Source organism: Oncorhynchus mykiss, chromosome 30 (assembly GCF_057628025.1).
Source record: "Oncorhynchus mykiss isolate SJ-2025 chromosome 30, ASM5762802v1, whole genome shotgun sequence".
NCBI classification, from domain to species: Eukaryota; Metazoa; Chordata; class Actinopteri; order Salmoniformes; family Salmonidae; genus Oncorhynchus; species Oncorhynchus mykiss.
In genome coordinates this window covers 24,236,941-24,257,159 of record NC_143051.1, presented here as the reverse complement: position 1 = coordinate 24,257,159, position 20,219 = coordinate 24,236,941, and the positions used below count along the sequence as shown (strand labels likewise).

At 42.2% G+C, this 20,219-nt stretch overlaps 1 protein-coding gene and 1 pseudogene across 2 annotated transcripts; one reads left to right on the top strand and one right to left on the bottom strand.

Annotated features, from left to right (window-relative positions):
* Positions 1-11: 11 nt before the first annotated feature.
* On the bottom strand, positions 12-10,176 carry ngly1 (N-glycanase 1). Its single transcript, XM_021560225.3, has 12 exons — positions 9,965-10,176; positions 6,631-6,745; positions 6,221-6,454; positions 5,760-5,922; positions 4,224-4,443; positions 3,868-3,989; positions 3,435-3,580; positions 3,053-3,163; positions 2,474-2,650; positions 1,972-2,163; positions 1,504-1,681; positions 12-1,262 (listed from the first exon to the last, which is right to left on the bottom strand). Exons 1-12 carry the CDS (start codon positions 10,063-10,065, stop codon positions 1,084-1,086), a joined length of 1,938 nt encoding a protein of 645 aa, XP_021415900.2. The 5' UTR covers positions 10,066-10,176; the 3' UTR covers positions 12-1,083.
* A 177-nt stretch (positions 10,177-10,353) lies between these two features.
* Positions 10,354-14,368, top strand: LOC110489409 (3-oxoacyl-[acyl-carrier-protein] synthase, mitochondrial-like; annotated as a pseudogene). Its single transcript, XR_016493569.1, has 4 exons — positions 10,354-10,472; positions 12,857-13,106; positions 13,296-13,515; positions 13,765-14,368. The product of XR_016493569.1 is annotated as a 3-oxoacyl-[acyl-carrier-protein] synthase, mitochondrial-like (transcript).
* The last annotated feature ends 5,851 nt before the right edge of the window (positions 14,369-20,219 follow it).

Genomic DNA, 20,219 nt, shown 5'->3' with positions numbered 1-20,219 from the left:
CATGAAACCAGTTAATCAAAAAAGCGTATTCTTTATTATACCGATTGCACAATTGACATATTTGAACAAGGACACATTAACTTCTTTAATATTTCTGCAAGGTAGTTGTAGTTAAAATATTTTAACAAAGGTCTTCATGCATTCACCACAAATAAAATATAGAATACCTGTATATCCATAAGTGGATACGGACATAAAAACCTAGCAATAGTTACATTGCTTTCTGGGGTCCATTCAACAATTACACAGATATTATATTGCTTTCTTCAAAAGACAAGTGGAAAATCCATATCAGATGGACTTTAGGCTCACAGGTCATATTCCTATGTCCAGGAGCCAGAACCTTGTTATGGCAGGGGTTTGCAGCCAGGCCATATTGATCCACTTTCCCCTTTGAGGTGGAAAGCCATGTTGGACACCATATGCTCCCAAGGGGTCCAAGAGAATTAGGTTACTCCTCACTGGGCAGAGAGTCTAGATAAGAGGCTTTTGTGTCATACAGAAGCTGGGTCTGGGTCTTGCTACATTCCTGGCAGTAAATATCCAACCAGCCTCATTACAAAATCTGTAATCAATATAAGATTATTGATTCAAGACACAGAGATCCCAAAGGATTATTGGACTAGTTGCCCAACCATCCATCCTGTACCCACAACCATCATCATCACCAAACTACTAACCCTTCGTTTGTCTCATAAGTGCCAAGACGCATATGAATATACTATACATGACTATGTACAGAGTCGGTGTATTCAAGGTGATCATATTAAGCATGTGTTGATCTCAATCCCCGGAGGGCAGTATGTCTGGATTTTCACGCCTCCCTTGTAATTCATTGATGAATTATGGTCACTAATTAGTAAGGAACTCCCCTCACCTGGTAGTCTAAGTCTTAATTGAAAGAAGAAAAAAAGCAGACACTAGGCCCTCCATGGAATGAGTTTGACTCCCCTGATCTTGAGCAAGGCACTGAGAAGAATCACTGATCTACATGTTGCATCCCAAAATAACTACTCATTACGTGATGAAGATTAACGTAGCAGCGCCTTGCTCAGAGCGATCGAATGCACAGTGTCTCCATCATTAAGCATCCTCCTCCATCTCAACGAGGATTTCCAACGAGGATTCCTCCGGCTCATTCAAACTCCGCCGGAACAGCTGGGAGTGTTGCCATGACGACTCGCCCTCTCCTCCGGCTAGCTCCGCCTCCAAGACCAACTCAGAGGATCCAGAAAGACCCGGAAGCAAATGCATCTCCCCGTCTGGGTGTTCAAAAACATAACAAAACATAAAGCCATTGTTATGCAGGATAAAGAAGAAAAATATATCATTTAAGTGCACAAGCAAAGCATACCTGATTATCAAATCATAATATCCATTTTACATTTACAAATCACTAAGTATACAATTAGCACTTCAAGTCAATTTGAAAAAATGCTTCCAACTTAATAGTGAAAGGGATGGGTCACATAAACCAGACAAATCTATCAATCATCCATCAACCTCCTGAGAACTCTGTGGTGTTCTGTCCAGACTGCAGACACCAGCGGACGGTTCCAGAGTGAAAGGTCTGGCTGCATGCTCTGACTGAGACCGTCTTTATCTTCATCCTTACAGGAGCACAGTCCAACTTCCAACTGATCTTCCCTGACGATGAGCCCTCTGTACGAGCTAGATATACCTGACAGGACAGAGCGCATTTACTGACAGGAAAAAGACAACAGAAATTTGGAAACATTTACAGTTGCGATACATACATCATACGAGTTAGGATATATTGATAAAGGCTACTTCTTTATTATTGGTTCTGCAAAAAAGGAATGCCCTTGAATTAATGATCAAAGACTGACCAATATTAAAAAGACAGAAAAGCAACAAAGTATCCCAGTGATGTGTCAATATAAGAACTAGATTGAATCAATAAGAGCATTGCATCTTGTCGTTTATGATATATCATGGATAAAAACTAACCATGTGCCAGTCATTCTCCAGCTTCCTGAAGACAGACTCTTTCCTCCACACAGTCTTGTCCCAGCCCTGGATGTCCTCACTGTCATTGGACACTCTGCAGTAGTGATCCTTGGTGGAGTTGTACCGCAGATGGAATACTCTCCCACTCTTCTCCTTCTCAGTCGGAACAAACACAAACTCTGCTGCAGCAGCCTGGTAGAGAGAAACACAAATACATTCATTTAAAAAAAAGAGACATTTCCCCATTGGTCCCCAAGGAACAATTGTCTTATATCGGACTCAAAGGACCATTACAGTTATTATTAATAATACTAATAATAATAATAATAATAATAATAATAATAATAATAATAACAACAACAACACCATTTAGCAGACACTTTTATCCAAAGCGACTACAGTCATACATGCATACATGTTCGAATCAGTGGTCCCAGTGGGTCCACAAAGATGCAAGGAAGTAACAAGTTATTTGACTCAGTAACACAGCTGTAAAGCTCACCGATGGGGTAGTCCCTGGTCCTGTTTCGCCGCGGGCATTCCTCCAGGCCAGGGAGCCAGAGTTGCGTCCTCCCAGCTCGCCCTGTTTGGGTGTCTTAGGAGATATAAACTCCACCAGCTCCACTAGGAGTCTCTCTAACAGCTCCTTCTTCCTCTCAGAGCTCAGGGACTGCTGCCTCTGGACATGAATACAAAAAAGTGATGGGTGACTGAGCTCTACCCTCTACAGATGAACACATAGGAATGTTATCAGGCTCTGGGTAAAGTGACTGGTGCCTCTATAGACAAACCCTGAACAACATGGATGAGGGGCTGCAGAATCTCTTGAGCTGACTGGCAAATTCAGGGCCATTAAGTTTAAAAGTATAGTTTAAAAAGTACATTTAATAAGCCTCCTTTTGAATACAGTTGCTTGTATGTTTACAATCTACCTCACCAGATGAGAGGTCTCTCTACACAAATTGCATAACATATATGCTCATAACACGTGAAGCACTATACCGGTTTACACATATGTAGACACGGGTTTGGTGATGAATATATGAGGTTAAAAAGTGGTGGAGGTCTGAGGTGAACCTACCACAGCATTGAGCCCGTTGATGGTGTTTAGCAGCCAGGGCTCCTGGACCTTGTTCCGTCTGGACAGGACCTCTGGGTGGTAACAGGAATACCTCCAGGTCACATCCACCACCTGCAGCACAACACACTCCTAACATCCTGAAAACTCTACAAGCCACAGCTAGAGACTTATTGACTCATTTGTTTCTGAAGTGTGTGTATTCAAGCTAAGCATGGGTGAAGAGATTAGGTAAAGCATCGCTTCATACTTTAACAGATTGGGCCTAAGTGAATGCTCACTATTCTATTGTGTTTGAACGCGGCATTTTCAGTGGGAAACGCCAACTACTCTCTCCGGCACCTTCAAAGTGTACATTCTGTGTGAGAGCGAGTGTGTTCCTCACCTGGTCCTTGGAAAAAGCCAGAACGTAGTCTAGTTTCTTCCCCCAGCCAATCTCATAGAGCAAAGGTTTGTCACAGGCGTTCTCACAGGAGTCACAGTGCAGCCAGCGATGCTGAGAGGCAGAGTACACCTCCGTCCACACGTGGTCTGGGACAGGACAAGGAACAGAAGAACATATTAACCACATATCTGCCATACAGTATTTGCAGAGATACACAGTTATGGCCAGTTAGAAATAGTTGAGAATAGGATAAACCACCACGGAGCCAATAGCTCCATGTAGTCAATGAACCTCTCCAGGGTTAATAGCAGAGAATGGGAAAGCAGTCACACAATAGGAACATGCGAAAGACCCCCTCCTGAACCAGTCTTAATTAGTAGAGCCTCCAGTAACAGCTTCTGTGCTTTAACATGAATGAATAGAGTTACAGTACCTGTGCTGTCCCAGATATACCTGGCCTCCAGGTCCAGGGCTCTGCAGCACAGGGTGAAACAGTTGGCCCACTCCCCACAGCGCCCTCTCCTGGTTTCCAGCAGCTTCTCAGGGTTGTTGTACCTGCACACAGGAGTGATGTCTTAATATGTAGCTTAGCAGATGTTTTATCCAATGTGACATACAGTAGTGAGTGCATACATTTTTTATTAAAATCCCTGCAGAAATTGAACCCACGACCTTGGAATTGTTAGCGCCACGCTCCTACCAACTGGCCATGTAGGATCACGTTCCAGCTCTTCTTTGGAACAGGTGGGATATATAATGATAGAGAAAACACTGACTAATTGAACCCACCTGGGGAACCTGGTAGACTGGTTACAGGCCTGACAGTGATGGTTCTCTACCCTCTGGGCTCCCCAGCGAAGGTCCTCTGTAGAAGGGGCCAGTGGGCCTGAGGACTGGGTTGGACCCCCACAGTGGTTGCACGGCAGGCAGTCCACCCAGGAGAAGAAATCCCCTTTAAACCAGCGGAGCAGCTCCAGCACCAGTAGGTCCTCTTCACTCAGGTTGCAATCTGAAGACCGGAGAGAAACAGGAATAAGGTCAAAGCAAGAACAAATGTCTTTAAAGTTCATGGACGGCCTCCCGGGTGGCGCAGTGGTTAAGGGCACTGTACTGCAGCGCCAGCTGTGCCACCAGAGACCCTGGGTTCGCGCCCAGGCTCTGTCGTAACCGGCCGCGACCGGGAGGTCCGTGGGGCGACGCACAATTGGCCTAGCGTCGCCCGGGTTAGGGAGGGCTTGGCTGGTAGGGATGTCCTTGTCTCATCGCGCACCAGCGACTCCTGTGGCGGGCCGGGCGCAGTGCGCGCTAACCAAGGTTGCCAGGTGCACAGTGTTTCCTCCGACAAACTGGCTTCCGGGTTGGATGCGCGCTGTGTTAAGAAGCAGTGCAGCTTGGTTGGGTTGTGTATCGGAGGACGCATGACTTTCAACCTTCGTCTCTCCCGAGCCTGTATGGGAGTTGTAGCGATGAGACAAGATAGTAGCTACTAAAACTATCGAAATTGGGGAGAAAAAGGGGTCAAATTAAAAATAAAATAAAAAATGTTCATGGACATCCAGAAATACAATAAACATCTGATTACAAGCTCTGAAGAGTCTGAAGAGTTTGCTCCTTTATTCTGTGTCGAGTGAAGTAGCAAGTGTTCTTGTTGTCGTTTTAATTATTATTACGCCTATTGAAGCTAATATTGGCCAGCTTAGGTAATGTCTCGTTAAACCAACAATAAGTGCTAAAATTACCCGCACTGCTGATCTCAAATGCAACTATCATTGGCCACTGATTTTACGGCTCTTTCCAGAGCGTGCACTGATGCGGTTGTAACTAACAAATTGGTTGTCTCTTCTCTCTTCAGTCACATGCTGCATTCTGTTACGTGAACGATTGGCTAAGCCTTGGATACATCCAGTATTGCTCCAAACGCGTATCACTCGTTCGCATACAGCCAGTAGTCAGCCAAAGCCCCCCACCCCCAAACTTCTCATTGGATCTACACGAATGACGTACTATTTTAGATTCAAAAAGGCGAATTTCACCAAAAGGTGACTAGTTTGCACCCCTGAAGATGAGCCAAATCACTGGTTTGTTGTTGTGAGTTTTTCATTGCAATCAAGCTTATTTTAGCACTCAGTATCATTAAGAAAAACTGTACCAACACAGTGCACCATGTGAAGTTCAACATCTATGATGCAATCCACCCAGCGTTTATAAAGCACAGTAGAACTGGTTTAGCCGGAATTCATCTCATCTGCCAACCAGCAATAGCAATTGAGACTGGGAACGAGGTTAAACCTGAATAGGAACTCTGAACTACGGGGTTGGTGTTACCTGGATCGGCCTGCTTGGCCTGCTGTAGTTTCTCCTTGGCTGTGGTGGTCAGCTGCTGGTGTGGTATAACACCTAAAGCCTTCTGCTGTAGCTCTGAGTTCTCATACTCCATCACATGCTGGAAGTTAGACTGGAGGGTGGTCAGGAAGATCATACTGCTTTCCTGATGAACAGAAACAGAGGGAAAGAGATAGATTAAAAAGGGAGAGAGGGGGGGGTGAGAGACAGATGAGAGAGAGTTCAATTGAAGGGATGCAATTGTTTACTGACAAAGTCAGAACATGTATGTAGTTCTGTCCTTGAGCTGTTCTTGTCTAATGATGTTCTGTATTATGTTTCATGTGGACCCCAGGAAGAGGAGCTGCTGCTTTTGCAACAGCTAATGGGGATCCTAATAAAATACTCTTTTGTATTTTTTATTTGTATCAAAGAGAAATTATCACACAAGACTGAAGCTTTACCAAGGAGGGTGCTTGTGCAGGGGTTTGTCTAGCTGCCAGGCTGGCAGTAACAGGTGGACCCTGGGCTGCTGCCGAGGCCGGAGCTGAGGCTAGGGCTGTGGCACTTGCTGTCACAGGAGACTGTTGGGGCTGCCCCACACCCAGTCTCTGATCCCTTTCTGCAGCGATGGACTCCCGGATTCTCCTCAGCTGGTCCACAGAGGCAGACTTGGGGAACACCAGGTGAGTTTCAGCCTGAGGAGAGAGGGAGACATCCAGATAAAAATGCATCCCAAAAGACATGTATCTAGGCTTCTGGCATGTTTACTTATGGAGAACTTTTCAAAGGCAGTCATGCATACATCTTTCATGACATTTCAATGACATTCAATCAGTGTGTTTTTAGAATAAGGATGACAACAGTAGCCTACCTCCTCAAAGCCCATCTCAAAGAGGCACTCCACTGCCCCTCTGATAGGAAGGAGTTTGGTGGAAAATGTAGGGTTCCCTATTCGAATAGACCTGTATTTGCCTTCATTGGGATTCCTGCAAGGACATTCACAAATATCTTAGCTAGTGAAAATGTATTGGATGCACAGTGCCTGGCAAAAGTATTCAGACCCTGTGGATTTCTTAACGTTTTGTGATGCAGTGGGATTAAAATGGATTGTAATGTGTCAATCCACACAAAATACTCATCAGTGGAAGAAAAACTATTTTTTAAGATTTAAAATTATGAATTTTGTATTTGTTGCATACGTATTCAGCCCTTCTGTTTAGGCAAGCCTAAATTAGCCCAGGAATACAATTTGGCTGAACAAATCAAATGGACTCTCCGTGTGATATAATACAGGTTGACATTTTTGAATGACTAACCCTTCCTCTGTCCCCCATACATACAACATCTGTCAGGTCCCTCAAACAAGTATTGAATTTAACTACAAAGATCAGGGAGCTTTTCAAAAGCCTCGTAAAAGAGGGCAAGGATTGGTAGATGGGTAATAATAACAAATTGTTTTAAATTAAAACTTTAAAAACAAAATCAGACATTGAATATCTCCTTAAGCATGGTCAAGATAACTATGCTTTTGTTTATGTATTCAACCACCCAGACACAGCAAAGATGGTTGTCCTTCTGAACTGAGCTGCAGGACAGGAATGAAACTGCTCAGGGATGTTACTGGGGGCTCCAGCGTTGCGCAGCGGTCAAAGGCACTGCATCTCAGTGCTAGAGGCGTCACTACAGACACCCTGGTTTGATTCCAGGCTGTATCACAACCAGCCGTGATTTGGAGTCCCATAGGGCGGCGCACAATTGGCCCAGAGTCGGGCGGGATAGGAAGTCATTGTTAATAAGAATTTGTTCTTATCTGACTTGCCTAGTTAAATGAAGGTTAAATTAACAAAATACCATGAGGCCATTCTTAATTTTAAAATGGCTAGAGTTCAATGGCTGTGATGGGAGAAAAATGAGGGTGGAACAACATTGTAGGAACACCACAATAATAACCTAAATGACAGAGTGAAAATAATAGAAATATACAGAATAAAAATATTCCAAAACATGCATCTTGTATGCTATAAGGAACTAAAGTAATACTGCTGCAACAACAACAAAAAACACAACAAAGGAATACATAATTTGGCCTAAATGTAAAGCCTTATGTTTGGGGCAAAGCCAACACATAATTGAGTAACTGCCTCCTTATTTTCAAGCATGGTGGTGGCTGAATCATGGTATGGTATGCTTGACATTGGCAAATAATGGAGAGTTTTTCCAGAATAAAAGGAAATGGGGTGGATCTAAGCACATGCAAAATGATAGAGGAAAACCTGCTTCAGTCAGTCTGTCATACACCAGTCACTGGAAGAGGAATTCACCTTTCAGCAGGACAACCTAAAATACAAGGCCAAATCTACACTGGAGTTGCTTACCAAGAAGACTGAACTTTCTGGAGTGGCCAAGTTACAGTTTTGACAAATCTGCTTTAAAATCTATGACAAGACATGACAATTGCTGTGTAGCCATGATCCCACAACAGCTTGACAGACCTTGAATAATTTTGAAAATAATAAAATGGGCAAATATTGCACAATCCAGGCGTGCAAATCGAGTAGAGATTTACCCAGAAACACTCAAGACAACTCCCATAACATTAAAGCTGCAATACGTAACTTTTTGGAGGACCGACCAAATTAACATAGAACTAACACACACCGCTCACGTCGCAAAAGTAAATGTACACATACATGTTATTCAACCATTGCGTCTGCGTTGCCAAGCGCTAAATTAGAAGTCAGTTCTATTTGTGACGAAGTCCTGCCTCTCCCATCTCCTCATTGGTTTATAGAAGCAGATACCCACGTGCCATCTCCTCATTGGTTATACCCACGTGGGTGATTGAAAGAGAAGGTCGGTTGGTCGTCGTGGTAATACTATGAAAGTTTGGCATCTAATGCCATATAAAGTCCAAAGAAGAAAAAGCCTGGAAGGTGGAGAAATGACTAGAAACGATTCGGTTGACCGGTTTATGTGTGTATTAATTGTCAGAGTAGAGGACCTTGTGGATTTCAGGTAAAACAACTAAACATTTATATCCCAGGACAAATGAGCTAGCACCAGCAAGCTAGCTGGCTAAATTACCATAAATGTTTAATGCTTTTTGACTAAATTACTATAATTGGGTCAGAGTTTTGATATTTCAACCTGTGTGTCGTGATCGCTAATTTATATGGCGATTGGCATCTAACTTTCATAGTATTACCACAACAACCGACCTCTGTTCATCTTTCAATCACCCAAGTGGGTTTAACCAATGAGGAGATGGGAGAGGCAGGGCTTGCACAAGGTGTCACAAATAGAACTGACTTCTATTTTAGCGCTTGGCAACGGGCAGACGCTCGTTGGCGCAATGATTGAATAACATGCATGTGTACATTTATTTCGCAACGCTTGTGCACGGGATAGGAGCGGTGTGGTCAGTATGTTACTTTAGGTTTTGTACACTAGCTTAAATAAAGCAGAAAATACCATATTTTAGGTTATTGCAAATATTTCACAGCGGTTTAGAGATGGTACAATGATTATCTACACTATACATTGTTTTATCAAACTGAAATTAGGCGAACAATTAAAATTTTAGCAACAAGGAAATGGAGGAGCAAATTCTGCATTTTGCAGCTGCCCAAGAAGACAGCTGTAATCGATGCTAAAGGGTTTTCCTAACACGTATTGACTTAGGGAGCTGAATACGACTATATTTTAGTTATTACATTTTATTAATAAAAAAAAATGAAATCCACTTAGACATGATTGTGTCGATGACTATTTTTCAATTTAAATGAAATCCAACAGGCAAGGGGTCTGAATATTTTTGCAAGGCATTGTATGTTATGTCGGTATAAAGAACAGGCAGGTCTTTGAGTTCCTTTAAAGCAATTTTCATACGTTACTCAGCAGCTGCATGAGATAAAGTTGAGTTAGAGATAAGTAGTTACATTTGTTACAATCGTTTCCAATAGGAAAATAAATGCCGTTACAATGTAACAAGCGCTCGCAACTCGAGCGGATGACAGCTTTGCCCCTTTCAGTAGCTTGTAGTCGCCTCATATTTCCATTTTCTTTTCAACAAGATGACACTGCATAATGTATAACTATGAGCTAAAGAATCTAAGTTAGTTAGTAAGGAAGCTAGCATTATAAGCTAACTAGCAAAGTTAGCTAGGCAATCTTTTCCGCTTACATTCAAGCACAGACAGTATTACCTAAGAATGTTGTCGGCATAGGTGATCAACAATTTCGCGACGTCTAGAAACACTTCATTCGAATTTTCGCATAGTGTTGAGAATCCTTGAGACTCAGCCATGTCCTCTCTGCTACAACCTCTTTCCCTGGACGTATTTTACTCCATAGGGTAGCTAGCTATATGAACGACGATTTCATTTACTTCAAGTAAATAATCCAAATAGCTGCCATTGCAATGCCTGAACAAATCACGAATATTAAAAATAAAAACTATTCAGAAATCGATGTAAAATATGGTAATGACATCCATAAATCAATATTTCCCAAATGTATACATTAATTGACATTGTTTTGTTGTATATAAATTGTAATCTACACTTCTATGTTCAATGTATGGTATCAGGCAATACGATAGTATCCCCGTTGAATGAACTCACTTGCTTGGATGCCAGTGTGTGACCAAGACACATTTGACATTTGCAGAGGATTTCAGAGGTATAATGACATAATAATCGTCGCTTTCACGTGGTAAGTGGCAAATAGATGATTCAGGGAGGTGTATTTCGTAGTTGGACAAATTACAACACTAATAGCCTGTTATGTTGTCGTGTTGGTGAGGGATCAGTCATTGACAGCCTGGGTCCAGGGACACAGATGGAGCAGTAAGGATATGATAACGCGGTCAAGTTGGTTTTATATTCACACATTCGGACTTTCAATAGACATTCATAAGCCATTTGCCAAAAGCCATTTAAAATAACAAATTCATTGATTGTCACAGAAACATAAAACTAGATATGGTTTATTCTATAAATGTCTAGCATAGTTTTACAACCTTTGTTTTGAGGAAAAATTACAGTTTTGACTTGATAGAAATACATAAAATCTATCAAATGCCATTTAAAACTGTATAAATCAATAACTAATTCACCGTTTGTCATATAAACATCAAACTAGATATGATTTATTCTATAAATGTCTAGCATACTTTTACAACCTTTGTTTTGAGGGAAAAAAATCCAGTTTTGACATGATAGAAATACACAACATCTATAAAATGCAATTTAAAGCTATATAAATCAATAACGTTTTCACTGATTATAACAGAATCATCAAACTTGGTATGATTTATTCTATTTTTTATTTTATTTTTTATTTCACCTTTTATTTAACCAGGTAGGCTAGTTGAGAACAAGTTCTCATTTGCAACTGCGACCTGGCCTAGATAAAGCATAGCAGTGTGACACAAACAACAACACAGAGTTGCACATGGAATAAAGAAAACCTTATAGTGAAATGCTTACTTACATGCTCTAACCAATAGTGCAAAAAAGGTATTAAGTAAACAATAGGTAAGTAAAGAAATGAAACAACAGTAAAACGACAGGCTATATACACAGTAGCGAGGATGTAGCGAGGCTACATACAGACACCGGTTAGTCAGGCTGATTGAAGTAGTATGTTTATGTAGATATGGTTAAAGTCACTATGCATATATAATGAACAGAAAGTAGCAGTAGCGTAAAAGAGGGTTTGGCGGGTGGCGGGACACAATGCAGGTTAGCCAACGTGCGGGAGCACTGGTTGGTCGGCCCGATTGAGGTAGTATGTACATGAATGTATAGTTAAAGTGACTATGCATATATGATAAACAGAGAGTAGCAGCAGCGTAAAAATAGGCTTTGGCTTTGCACACAATGCAAATAGTCCGGGTAGCCATTTGATTTCCTGTTCAGGAGTCTTATGGCTTGGGGGTAAAAACTGTTGAGAAGCCTTTTTGTCCTAGACTTGGCACTCCGGTTCTGCTTGCCATGCGGTAGTAGAGAGAACAGTCTATGACTGGGGTGGCTGAGGTCTTTGACAATTTTTAGGGCCTTCTTCTGACACCGCCTGGTGTAGAGGTCCTGGGTGGCAGGCAGCTTAGCCCCAGTAATGTACTGGGTCGTACGCACTACCCTCTGTAGTGCCTTGCGGTCAGAGGCCTAGCAGTTGCCTTACCAGGCAGTGATGCAACCAGTCAGGATGCCCTCGATGTTGCAGCTGTAGAACCTTTTGAGGATCTCAGGACCCATGCCAAATCGTTTTAGTTTCCTGAGGAGGATTAGGCTTTGTTGTGCCCTCTTCATGACTGTCTTGGTGTGTTTGGACCATTCTAGTTTGTTGCTGATGTGGACACCAAGGAACTTGAAGCTCTCCACCTGTTCTACTACAGCCCCATCGATGAGAATGGGGGGCGTGCTCGATCCTACTTTTCCTGTAGTCCACAATCATCTCCTTAGTCTTGGTTACATTGTGGGATAGGTTGTTATTCTGGCACCACCCGGCCAGGTCTCTGACCTCCCCCCTATAGGCTGTCTCATCGTTGTCGGTGATCAGGCCTACCACTGTTGTGTCGTCTGCAAACTTAATGATGGTGTTGGAGTTGTGCCTGGCCATGCAGTCGTGGGTGAACAGGGAGTACAGGAGGGGACAGAGCAAGCACCCCTGGCGAACTCCAGTGTTGAGGATCAGCATGGCAGATGTGTTGCTACCTACCCTCACCACCTGGGGGTGGCCTGTCAGGAAGTCCAGGATCCAGTTGCAGAGGGAGGTGTTTAGTCCCAGGATCCTTAGCTTAGTGATGAGCTTTGAGGGCACTATGGTGTTGAACGCTGAGCTGTAGTCAATGAATAGCATTCTCACATAAGTGTTCCTTTTGTCCAGGTGGGAAAGGGCAGTGTGGAGTGCAATAGAGATTGCATCCACTGTGGATCTGTTTGGGCGGTATGCAAATTGGAGTGGGTCTAGGGTTTCTGGAATAATGGTGTTGATGTGAGCCATTACCAACCTTTCAAAGCATTTCATGGCTATGGACGTGAGTGCTACGGGTCTGTAGTCATTTACGCAGGTTGTCTTTGTGTTCTTGGGCACAGGGACTATGATTGTATTCTAGGTCAGCCCCTTTGTGCCTCGTATCCTGGTCAACATGGCTGCAGGTCACGTCAGCATTAAGCACAAACTAAAAGGCCCCAACCACGCCGTGTCCACCGCCTGCACAACTGGAGACCATGCCCTCGGTGACGCAGCCAGGTTCATTGCCCACGGAGACGCTGTCGCCATGGTAGTGTGTGGGACAGAAGCCTGTGTGGGAACTCTGTCAATTGCGGGGTTTGCGAGGGCGAGGTAAATCTTGAAGATTCCAGGATATTTGTTTTTTTGTGTGTTATTGTTGTTGTTAGTACACATCTAGTCTGTCCTTTTTATACATTTTACATATGTATTAAGATATGCCTACGCCATTTATATGTTCATGGATTCCAGTTGGTATTGACTGCTATGTGGGTGTAATTCAACTTTTACATTTACTTGAAGGGCTTTGGGTACCCATTGGAACGACCAGCCCAGGCTGGCATCACGGCCCTTACACCCAGAGAGGGGTGGGTTTGTGATGGGTGAAGGGTCTGCGGTGGTGTTCCTGGAGGAGTGGGAGCATGCTGTGAGGAGGGGGGCCAGGGTGTATGCTGGGGTATGGCCTGTCAGGGGACGCCAGCCACATCACAGCCCCCACTGCTGACGGAGATGGAGCCATCAGGTAATAGTCATGGATGGGGTTTATAGCACTCTTTCACCAGGTGCATACTATTTGTGTTAAGGAATCATTGAGATGTACTGTAGCCAGTACCAATATCAAAATCTATCAACTTGACCATGACATAAAACATTTAAAAATCTTAAGCCTATTTTAAAACTTTTTTTAATGATTTTTTTAAATGAAATTGTGAACATATTTGAAGTCATGGCATTTTTACAGTCCACTTTCATTCTCCTGTTCTTCTTCCAGGTGCATGTCTGCAGCACTCTGAGACACTGGTGTGGAACCAGCCCATGTGACATATGGGAATGCACATGCCACCTCTACACCACTAGGTGATTCTGAAGAGAACACTGCCATCAAGAGACTGTTCCAGCAGCACGCCGCCACCCTGGCTGTTCCCTCCACTAAAGGGGCCATGGGGCTTCTCCTGGGGGCTGCCGGGGCCCTAGAGGCAGCCTTCACTGCTCTGGCCTGCTACCACAGCATTTTGCCACCCACCCACCCTCAACCTGGACTTCGCTGAGCCAGAGTTTGACCTGAACTATGTGCCCTGCACTGCATAGCAGTGGAAGACAGAGGGCAGATGGGTATTTCTCAAACTCTTTTGCGTTTGGGGTGACTAATGTGTCGCTGTGTTTCACCAATGTCTGAAAAGCTTGTCTGAAGGATTCACTACTGGTTTTGTATGGGATTTGATTTTGCAACAGATCCTTTATAGATTCCTAGTATTTCAGTTTCAATATGTTCTCAATATTATATTGGGACATGTAACAGTAAATCATTTGCATGAAATTATGATCGATGTTTGCATTTTGTTCATTAAAATACAGATATACTTTGTGTACTTGAATACCAGTAGTATATATATTTATCACCAGCAGGTGGCACTGTCTCACATGGAGACTACACTGGAGAAGCTATGGGTTTATTACCTTTTAAATTTAGACAGACTATACAGAAAGTTCAGCTCCATCTCAGAGCCTATTGTAATAGAAGAATGTGTCCCAGCCCAGTAATGAGCAGTTGGTTAGTCATAAAGTGTAACTTCCCAAGGCTTCCTGGAACCACCACATCACAGTCACTAATTTGGGTCCCAAATGCCCACTTCCTGTCCTCCAAAACAGGGTTTTTAATGGTGGAATTCAGTGGTTCTCAACCTGGGTTATGGGTAAACCTGGGGATACTTGACCTATAGAGGATGGTAGAGCAAAATGTGATTGTGGATAGAGTGACCAAAGAACCACTGGTGTAATTCTACAACTGGATTTAGTACTGCTGTTTATTGGAGGAGAGATGATCTAACATTTCCAATAATCCTCACTCTCTCGCTCTCCCTCTGATAGTGCTTAGGGTTTTGTTTGTTAAATCAGCAATACATGCAAGCAGAGCATTTTGTGTATGTACTGGTATTTACGGTGTTCATCCATCCTAGTGTCGTGGAAATTACCACCAGGGACACCTGAAGTCAATATTAAATGAATCATTCTTTGTTATCAGCATGCTGGAGAGGTTCCAACCAACTCAATGCATCATGTACACATGTCAGTCAGGAGCTCCCCCAGGGCAGTCCCGTTAGTTCTCTTATATGCTGCTTACACAGACAAGTTATATTTGCACGATTTAGCTTATTCATAATTAATTTGTCATTAACATTTGGTTCATGCATGTGACTGACCAATACCTCACAAGGCTTATTCTCTCCACGCTGAGACCTTGAAACAGATATCCTTTCTGTTCACAAAACAAGGTTCTGGGCGTACTGCCAAATTGCAGATACTGATAGTGAGGATTCCTCCCAGGATGATCAATCAGTCACTTGCATAAACACAGAAATTGGTTATTAGAAAAGCAAACATTTTCCATCACATTACCTCTTATCACTCACTGTGATAATTATTATTACATTGTATTAATTTGGTTATTACTTAAACTATCAAAGGAGTAAGTAAACAAAGTCAACTCATAAAACCACAGACACTTTCAAACCCTTCATTGTGGGTTGTAAATCAAATCAACACAAAATCAGACACTTCATCCTTTCAAACCCATCATTCTGGGTTGTACAATCCAACTTGTAAAACCATTGCAGTAGAATGTTTTAACTGAAGACCTTCACTTCATACAGTCCCATATATGCTTCATTACACAATTTCATTTATGGATTCTGGCAATGACATTTCAGATGAAGCTTTGTTACTAAGATCTATTCTAGATACTGGGGGGCCGGTTTCCCGGACACAGATTACAAAGCCTAGTCCTGGACAAAAAAAATAGCTTTCAATGGAGATTCTCAGGGAAATGGTCCGGTAAACCGGCGTTGTATTTGTTTGGGCTCTGTGTGAACAATAAGGTCTCAGTCTCAGACAGAGGAGAGCACCGTGGTGATGTGATATAGGGGAAGGTTCAGTGGAGACAATGTGGCATTATCTGCATCCTAAATGACACCCTATTCCCCCTAGCACGCTACTACAGGGTTCTGGTCAAAACAAAATGAGTACTCATTTGGGACGCATACATTATTTCAAGGGAGACGTAGAGGTAATGGGAGAAACGTGGCCCAGAGGGGACCAGGAAAATAAGCTTTCACATTTGTTCCTCCACTCCTCCAATATGTAAAAGCCATAATCAGTGCTAGCCGCTCTCTTGTGGAAAACAGAAACAGAGTTGTTGAACCAATGTGGTTCTCCTGGGGGAGATGTGTAATGATTGCATAGAGGGAATATGAAGGGTGATTTGGGGATCTCTTATCCTCTTTGTATTCCCTCTGGATCACTGGATGTTGTAACGGTTTTCTTTAGGTGAAGGAGAAGCGGACCAAAATGCAGCGTGGTGGTTATTCATGTTTTTTAATGAAGAAAACTATACATGAATAAACTAACAAAACAATAAATGTGTGAAAACCTAAACAACCTATCTGGTGACAACAAAGACAGGAACAATCACCCACGAAACACTCAAAGAATATGGCTGCCTAAATATGGTTCCCAATCAGAGACAACGAAAAACACCTGCCTCTGATTGAGAACCACTCCAGACAGCCATAGACTTACCTAGAAAACCCCACTAAGCCACAATCCCAATACGTACGAAAACCCCAAGACAAAACACACCACACACACAAAACCCATGTCACACCCTAGCCTGACCAAAATAATAAAGAAAACACAAAATACTAAGACCAGGGTGTGACAGATGTGGGTTGCTCAGTCTGAGGAAAAGCTACTATGAATGTGATTGCAAAAGAAGACTAGCCTCTTGCAACCTGTTGGCGCAGGAGTATATAGAGAGGTGCATACAGTATGATGTACTAGTAGTGTATTTTACTGTAAATATTGACTGGTAAGAACATCAGTTGATATGAACAAAATGCAGGCTTTCTATGTATTGGAAACACTGTGCAAAACATACTCTTCAGTGTATGAATTCTTCAATAGTTTGTTTCAGTCACGAGTCATGACTGAAGTGAATAGAAGATGCAACACAGGAAACTAACTCGCATGATGAATTACAGGGGGATGTATGTCTCAAGGCCATTTTTAGAGATGAAGTTTTATTAACTCTTACAGGATGTCATCTTCCACTAATGAATAAATCAATTATTCATTCTCCATTTTAATTTAAAATAATTTGACATGGATAAATGATAGGGGAACCTTTTTTTCGAGTTGGGAAGGAAGGAAAGTCCTTATTTGTGTCTTGAACCTTTTTAGAGTTTTGTAGGGGGAACTGACCTAAACCAGCAGCAGGTGCTGTTATCTGTGGTATTTTCACAAAGTTATTTGTGGAAAGTTAACCTCGTCCCCTGGCTATTGCGCAAAGTGCATTTGGGCTGAAGTGTTTGGGAAGGAGATTAATGGAAAGTGAACCTAATGTATCAGACAGAACACAATAATAACAGATTCACTGTAGGAAGGTTTATTCAGTGATGACCTAACACCCCCCTCAAAGGCTGACATTGCATTACCATCCCTCATGTATCAAAAGTACTGCCATTGACACACTGCAGTATTGTGCTGTTATGACTGATTATAGATCAAGAGATGCTACTGATCTATTCCACGTACAGTATAGACAAAGAAATGTGGGATCACGAGATCACAAATATGGTTTCCAATTAGAGGTCGACCGATTATGATTTTTCAACGCTGATACCGATACCGATTATTGGAGGACCAAAAAAGCAGATACCGAGTAATTGGCCGATTTTTTAAAATGTATTTGTAATAATGACAATTACAACAATACTGAATGAACACTTATTTTAACTTCATATAATACATCAATAAAATCCATTTAGCCTCAAATAAATAATGAAACATGTTCAATTTGGTTTAAATAATGCAAAAACAAAGTGTTGGAGAAGTAAAAGTACTATATGTGCCATGTAAAAAAGCTAACGTTTGAGTTCCTTGCTCAGAACATGAGGACATTTGAAAGCTGGTGGTTTCTTTTAACATGAGACTTCAATATTCCAAGGTAAGAGGTTTTAGGTTGTAGTTAAAATAGTATTTATAGGACTATTTCTCTCTATACCATTTGTATTTCATATACCTTTGACTATTGGATGTTCTTATAGTCACTATAGTATTGCCAGTGTGTCACGTTCTGACCTTTTGTATTTTTTTAGTATGTTTTTTAGTAGTTTTGTATTTATTTAGTATGGTCAGGGCGTGAGTTGGGTGGGCAGTCTGTTTGTTCTTCTATGTTTTGGGTTATTTCTATGTTTCGGCCTAGTATGGTTCTCAATCAGAGGCAGGTGTCATTAGTTGTCTCTGATTGAGAATCATACTTAGGTAGCCTGGGTTTCACTGTTTGTGGGTGATTGTTCCTGTCTTTGTGTTTGCACCAGATAGGACTGTTTTAGGTTTTCTCACGTTTGTTGTTTTTGTTAGTTATTTCATGTGTAGTGTCTTTATAAATTAAAGAACATGAATAACCACCACGCTGCATTTTGGTCCGCCTCTCCTTCACCTAAAGAAAACCGTTACACAGTGTAACAGTATAGCTTCCGTCCCTCTCCTCGCCCCTACCTGGGATCGAACCAGGAACACATCGACAACAGCCACACTCGAAGCAGCGTTACCCATGCAGGTTAAGGGGAATAACTACGTCTCAGAGCGAATGACATTTGAAACGCTTTTAGCGAGTACCCCGCTAACTAGCTAGACATTTCACATCGGTTACACCAGCCATTAGGCTGATAGGCTTGAAGTCATAAACAGCGATGTGCTTGCGAAGCGCTGCTGGCAAAACGCATGAAAGTGCTGTTTGAATTAATGCTTACGAGCCTGCTGCTGCCTAGCATCGCTCAGGCAGACTGCTCTATCAAATCATAGACTTAATTATAATAACACACAAATACGAGCCTTTGGTCATTAATATGTTAGAATCCGGAAACTATCATTTCGAAAACAAAACATTTATTTCAGTGAAATACGGAACCGTTCGGTATTTTATCTAACAGGTGGCATCCCTAAGTCTAAATATTCTTGTTACATTGCACAACCTTCAATGTTATGTCATAATTACGTAAAATTCTGGCAAATTCGTTCGCAATGAGCCAGGCTGCCCAAACTGTTGCATATACCCTGACTCTGCGTGCAATGAACGCAAGAGAAGTGACACAATTTCACCTGGTTAATATTGCCTGCTAAACTGGATTTCTTTTAGCTACATATGCAGGTTTAAAAATATATACTTCTGTGTATTGATTTTAAGGCATTGGTGTTTATGGTTAGGTACACATTGGAGCAACGCTACGCACTGCATCGATTATATGCAACTCAGGACACGCTAGATAAACTAGTAATATCATCAACCATGTGCATAACTAGTGATTATGATTGTTTTTTATAAGATAAGTTTAATGCTAGCTAGCAACTTACCTTGGCTTCTACTGCATTCGCGTAACAGGCAGGCTCCTCGTGGAGTGCAATGAGAGGCAGGTGGTTAGAGCGTTGGACTAATTAACTGTAAGGTTGCAAGATTGGATCCCCCGAGCTGACAAGGTGAAAATCTGTCGTTCTGCCCCTGAACAAGGCAGTTAACCCACCATTCCTAGGCCGTCATTGAAAATAAGAATGTGTTCTTAACTGACTTGCCTAGTTAAATAAAGGTATAAAAAAAAATATATTAAAAATCGGCAATATCGGCGCTCAAAAATACCAACTTCCGATTGTTATGAAAACTTGAAATCGGCCCTAATTAATCGGCCATTCCAATTAATCGGTCGACCTCTATTTCCAATTGACTTGTTGTTTCTTCGTTTGTTGGTTTAACAGACAGAGTGGAGTTTTAGATCTTCTCATTCCATTCTGCAATGCTGCATTTTTGTGCATGAAATTGGAGATTGACATTTACAGTTCCATTTGTTTTTATAGCGTTATGAACAAAAGGCTAGCTCCCACCTACAGCATTGACAGAAGTAAGTGCCCCTGCCTTCCCACCTCACGGTACTGTAATGCACTCACACTGCCATTTAGTGCACAGAACGTCAGGTGGTAAAACACTGACAACTAGAGAGAGCGGACCCTGAGTATGTAAATTATCTGTGGTATACGGTACGTTCAGCTTTAAAGTATTTCTCTACCTGGCTTTTCTACTCTGAGCGGCAATCATTTAAGTTAAAGGCTCCTCCATTGATTTGTATGAACCCCCTTCCTCCCTCCCTCCCCCTGTCACAGCTCTCCTCTGATTCCTCC